The sequence below is a fragment of the Trachurus japonicus genome, chromosome 4 (genome assembly GCF_045865225.1).
Source record: "Trachurus japonicus isolate A0001 chromosome 4, Traja_1.0".
NCBI classification, from domain to species: Eukaryota; Metazoa; Chordata; class Actinopteri; order Carangiformes; family Carangidae; genus Trachurus; species Trachurus japonicus.
The window spans coordinates 14,362,345-14,368,441 of record NC_140910.1 but is presented as its reverse complement, the minus strand read 5'-3'; the positions used below and the strand labels follow the sequence as shown (position 1 = coordinate 14,368,441).

At 38.8% G+C, this 6,097-nt stretch overlaps 1 protein-coding gene across 1 annotated transcript; it reads right to left on the bottom strand.

The window, feature by feature from the left end:
• Window positions 1-913: 913 nt before the first annotated feature.
• Window positions 914-5,073, bottom strand: haus8 (HAUS augmin like complex subunit 8). The gene is made up of 10 exons (XM_085775411.1): window positions 4,855-5,073; window positions 4,548-4,612; window positions 3,497-3,558; window positions 3,122-3,245; window positions 2,820-2,918; window positions 2,634-2,737; window positions 2,316-2,474; window positions 1,798-1,939; window positions 1,536-1,677; window positions 914-1,278 (listed from the first exon to the last, which is right to left on the bottom strand). The coding sequence occupies exons 1-10, from the start codon at window positions 4,917-4,919 to the stop codon at window positions 1,152-1,154; spliced, it is 1,089 nt and encodes a 362-aa protein (XP_085631537.1). The 5' UTR covers window positions 4,920-5,073; the 3' UTR covers window positions 914-1,151.
• Between the last annotated feature and the right edge of the window lie 1,024 nt (window positions 5,074-6,097).

Genomic DNA, 6,097 nt, shown 5'->3' with positions numbered 1-6,097 from the left:
GCTTCAGCACTGTTAACACGGCACAACATGTGGACCAGCTGGTCTTCCTCCATAAGAATCCGACCACCGACCCCGTCGGTAGTTAATGTGAACTGTACATTTAGAGCAATATAGCGCATTTACCGTTTATGACCTGTCCACGCACCCGTGTCTGTGTGTATGTGTGTGTGTACACGTACGTGCCACACAGTCGACATCACTTCTCCTTGATGAATCGCACACACGCTGTTGTTGTTGTGATCACGTGATCTCTGCATGCTGCAGCGGCGCACCAACATTAAGGTGCATTACCGCCACCTACTGTGTTGGAGTGTGAACGAGTCACCTATTCATATGGGACAGAAGTGCTGGAGCGGAATAATGGACTGCTTTTATCGGAGCGTTTATATCGGAGATTTTAGATGCAGTCCGATATAATCCGATATTCGTTTTTTTGGCTGATATCGGACATAAATCCGATATCAATATCGGATCGGGACATCCCTAGTTACGATACCGATTTTTTTTTTTTAATCCAGTAACGGGTGAGAATTTCCAACCCTGACTTGTCAATCCTCCTTATCCCCCCCCCCCTTCCCTGTCTCTCGCCAGCTGTATTTTCAAAATAAATGCATAAAAAGTCGGAGAGAAAAAAAAACACGGACCAAACAGGGATCAAACAAATAGACGTTTTACGGGCGACTACTGTGCTTTTCCGTCGGCATTAAATGCGCCATCTGGAAATTTAATACCAATAGCAAATTTACAGTAAATTTAAGACAATTTAAGACCTTAATTACCCAGATTTTAATTTAAGACTTTTTAAGACTTTTTAAGGACCCGTGGGAACCCTGTACTAGTCACTGTGCTATGTTTTTACTAAGCATCCTCACTTCACCTTTTATTTAGATTTCATTGAAACTTGTCTCATCCTGCAGTAAGACTCAGTTTCCTTTGCAATACTCAAAACATCAAACTAGAATACCATTTATTGCTTTCTCGTTAGAAGCACATCAGTCATTATTCCACATTTCAAATTCTTAATATACAGTTGCAAAGAAACGAGACAGTACACGTAAAAGACAAATGGGACAAATGTGTTCACATTGGAGTAAATGGAGAGTGGGTTATCAAAGTGCATATCTTGCATATCCCTTGCTGTGTGTCATCTTTCACGGCTTGGAGCAGTAGAGCTCATGGGTTCTTGCGGTGCCGAGACACTCCTCCTCAATGACCTGCTGGACATGGATCTTGTGGCGGCAAACCAATGACGACAGTTCCAGCAGCTCTGAGGTTGCACTGGGAAAAAAGATGGAAAAGACCAATGTCTGAGTAACCTAATCAGTAGCAAAATGGATTTTTAGGTGAAGCCAGGGTTTGATTCTTTCAAAATCAAGTAACTTTTATCCCTTTTCAACCACAGATTTAAGCCATTTAAAGGAGACAGTTCTGACAGATAACTGACATTAGATGCAGCAAAATCATCTGAAAAGAACAAATCAAAACACTGTGTACATATATATACACAGTATTCTCTATATACTGCATATGCCTACCCTGACATCTGCTGACTGATGTCCTTTGATGTAATTTTCATGTCCCTAAGGCACTCTAGGGAGGTGCTGTTGTCTTTATGATCTCCCTCTGTGCACTCCATCAGCAACTTCTCACTCTCCTTGAGGGAAGCTTCAGCTTTATCTATAATGGGTAGATGCAGGTGGATATGATTACAATAACATTTATCATCAGTTCTAGCGTAAGACACAAAAACTCAAATCTCATTAGATTTTTACGGGAACTAAACATAGCATCTCGAACCTAGAAATTCTCTTCTGTCTCCATCAATGTAGAAATTCTTGACAGGCAGCTCATGTCGGGTGGCGTCCACAGCAGCACCAAAACACTTGTAGTCCTCTGTGAACGGCTTGATGGCTTCTACTACAGGAGTCAGAGCGGCAATCTAGTACACAGTTATGATGACAATTAGGATGTGAATCACATACAGTACATTTATTTGTGCAATTATGAAGTTCTACCAGTTTTGATGGGGCCTCATCCAGTCAGTACAGTTGTGGCCTAACAAGCCTCAGTAGAGTAAAAAAAAACAGCAAAATGTCTCCAGCAGTGGTTGCAATACTAATTTTTAATTGTCTATAATATCCAAGAAAAAAAAGCAGGTTCGTGGATGAGACACTTTGCTATTTTATGCTATGATTGTTGCTGCTGGGCAAGTAGGTTGCATTCATGTGACATCTGCCTGTCATTATAATCACAAATTGGATTGAAAATGTAATAACACTGAAAAAAAGAGGTCACAACAAAGAAGTTTTTCTGACCTGCAAATCCAGCAGCTCATTCCCAAGCCTGTTCTTTTCTGCGAGCAGGTAGCAACGCTTCTTCTCATGGACCTCATTACGCAGAGCCTCTTTTTCCTCCATCACCTGCAGAATCCCCTTTTCTGCCTCTGCTTTAAGCTTTGCAGTATTGTGCTCCATCTTCAAACATGAGAGACAGAACCAGATCATTCACGACTATGGAAATTAGTTTATTTTTCACACAACATGGTGGACAAGTCAGTGAAAACTGCTAGTTTTATTTAAGATAAAATCTCGAACAGCAGTTTTCAGCACATCTGCTACAACTGATTAACTCACCTTAGCCGTTAAGTATGTCAGTAGTAAAGTTTGCATTTTTATATCCAGCTTCTCGATTTCTGGGTCCCTCTCGGATTCAGTGGCATTTTCTGAAATCGTTTTTTCTTAAAGAGATTCAAAAGAAAATAGTTATCATATTGTCACATTATATTAACTTCTCACATCCAGAAGTTCAAGTAATTTTACCTTTAATGACTGAAATATCAAAATCTGGTCGAAAACAGTGTCCATCTGAGAACGTAGACTGCAGAATACTTTTTCCAAGCACTGATTCGCGTGACATTGCTGTAAGGAAGAAAACAAGAACAGACAAATGGTATATGTTAAAGCCCATTTAGATATAGATTACAGGTTCAGTTAAGACTCTTGAGATGGAGATATGCCAGATATCAACAACTGACTGAACCACGACACAAGCCAAATATCAACAACAAAGCCTCTACACCTAAAATAAGAGACCCTTTGAATAGGGAATAGGGAGTGCTTACATGATGGAGCCTGTGGGGCCATTGAGCGTCTTGGTGGAATGCCCACCTTTGGTCTGATCGCACTGGGTTTAGGTGAGGAGGGTCTCGGTGGCACAGCAACAGACTCATTTGTAAGTGAGTTACTCTGTTATTGGTTATAGGAAGCAATAAGATACAAACATGTAATGTCAAAAGGTTGACAGTAACATACAAAGAAAAATTCAATCATATGAACTGCATCTACAAGATGGCCAGAAAGAAAAATATTAACTCATCGTTTAAACATTTCCAGGTCCACTTCCTGAGTAACAATACCTAATGTGCTTTGATTACCACGAGTAACGAACACATGAACTGTAAAAACAATTTAAAGAAATTCAAAAACAGAAGCTATACCTTTGAAAGTGATGTCTTCTCAGCAGCCTGCATATATCGAGACTTGACTATTGTTCCACTTGCTGAAATTTCACAACAAAAATAATTAAATATTGATCATTAAAAAAAAGTTTTAGAAGTCCAACAAGGTCCAAAAAGTGAATCAAGATGTGAGCATTTATCAAGAAGTCTCCAGCAAAGCTATTTGTGCTATTAGCCTAAATGTAGAGCTCTTAACAGATGCAATTTTAAGTTTAATACATACAGGGCAACTTAGTGCATGTATAGAAACTAGAAACTTTTGCTGAATATTTTAAGAAACTGAGCCAAAACTCAAGTTTTAATTGTACACCAGAAGAACAGCAATTCAACCCTAGACAAGTCATCCTCCCTACAAATGAACACATAGGCTAACTGATCTGTTTACTTTGGATGAGATACAGCGAATAATTAAAAGACTAAAAAATAGAAAAGCAGGTGGTACTGATCATAGATATAGAAACGTTTCTATATCTATGGTACTGATAATGTTACAAATATGAGGAACTCCCCTTTGGAAGTGTTGAGCATTTAAAGTACAATTCTTGAAGATTATTTTATTTTTGAACCATATTTAACTGTGTTTAGATCTGCTAAAAGGTTTGGTATGTCTACATTGTGTTGTGGAAACCACAAGTTGCGCAGGTACAGAATGAATATGATACTGATGTACTTGTTTGTCCCTTCTTTAATGAAGACAGGAAAAGAGTTTATTAAAAAGTTGAAGGATTTAAAAACTGCCAAAAATCTGAAACTGTTTAAGATATAAATACGCTGAGTAAAAGAGGAATAAATTAAAAGTTTGTCTACAGCTAAAAGTCGAATGAAGTCTGTAGCAGAAACTATGCTGAAGTTTAAGAGGTTCAAAGAAGCACAAGATTTGAAGAGTTTGAAGATTGTTTCAGAGACGTTCTAATATGAACACCTAGAAGGACTTTGATTGTTTCAATGTATTTCCAAAGGACAAAAAAATTAAAATATTTTAAAAAGTATAAATAGTATGAAAAAGTTGAATGAAATGAAATGAACTTACGTTTAACAACTTTTTTCCCAGCTCCACTGTTGTTGGCTTCACTTGCATTGTTCCCACTTTTCGAGCTGAAAGTAACAACAGTAAGTTAGCAAACAGACGTGACATTTTCTTGGCCAGCCTTAAGATACTTTATTGCTACAATTTACAACAGTAGACCTTTAGTTGTACACTTCACCGTTTAGGTTTCTCGTTGGCCATTTATTTGGTCCAGAGTCAAATGATCCCAAAAAGTAAACTGTCCGCAAATCGGCAAAAGACAGGCCAGCAGCCGATATAACAAAAACAAACCAAGAGGGATAAGGACTACCTTTTGGCGCCGGTGGTGGGATTTTTCAGACCACTTGGCATCGTTGATGTTCTTCTCGACGCCATAATGTGTGAAGCAACCCTCTTTCTGTCGCAGAGCAGTTCGTCCCTTTCGCTGTTTACAGTACCGTTTAGTAAAGACTGCTGCTTCTTTCAGCTGAGTGTGAACACAAACATGACAGGATGAGAAGCGTCCGGTTTTTGAGGTCCCCGCCTGTACGCCGCTTCAGTGAGCCGACAGAAACAAGTACGGATACTTGGTTCCGCCCTACTTGTCGCCACAGAGGAGTGACTGTTTACAGTCTATGATAGTAATACACAGAATAAATGATTTGATGGTCAGAACCCCTGTAACTTTGAATGGAAAAGAAGAAACAAATCATGTTGATCCAATTGAGGCCAGCAAATGATTACAGCGATCTTGATTTTGAAAAGGGGAGTTTATTTTATTCAAAAAATAGCCTAGTGCATCATAGCGCATTAAAAAAACCGAGGCAAGCACGTATTTGTGTTACTAAAACTTGACATATAGCCTAGGCCCAGAGCGATAGATATAACTGTTCTATCTATCGCTCTGCCTAGGCTATATGTCAAGTTTTAGTAACACAAATGCTTGCCTCGGTTTTCCTATACGTCCTCAATTCTCAGTGTAGTGAATAGTGCGTTGAATAACACGTAGGCTATACAGGTTAAATCATTTATTTTGATAGACGAGCCACTTTGCAAAACCTTGCTGATAAAACTAGAACACAAACGACTTGGACTTTTTACCACTTGAAAAATGCGTAAGGGACATTACAATGTAAAAACCAGGCTATTTTGCCTGGCAAAAAAATATTTCAGTCCCTGGCATTGTGGGATATGTTGCCCCAAAATGACTTTATATCACTCAGCAGAGTAAGATTTACAAGGTTTGACCTCAACCAGTGCTTTTAACCACCTGAAACATTACAATGTAAAAATCTGGCTATTTCGCCTGCCAAAAACTGATTCATGCCTCTGGTATTGAACCAAAATGACTTTATATCACTCAGCAGAGTAAGGTTTACAAGATTTGACCTCAACCAGTACTTTTTTACCACTTGGAAAATGAGTAAAGGCACATTACAATGTAAAAATCTATTTTGCCTGCCAAAAAATGATTCCAGTCCCTGGTATTGTACATAGACGGATATGTTGCCCCAAAATGACTTTATATCACTCAGCAGAGTAATATTTACAAGATTTGACCTCAACCAGTAGGC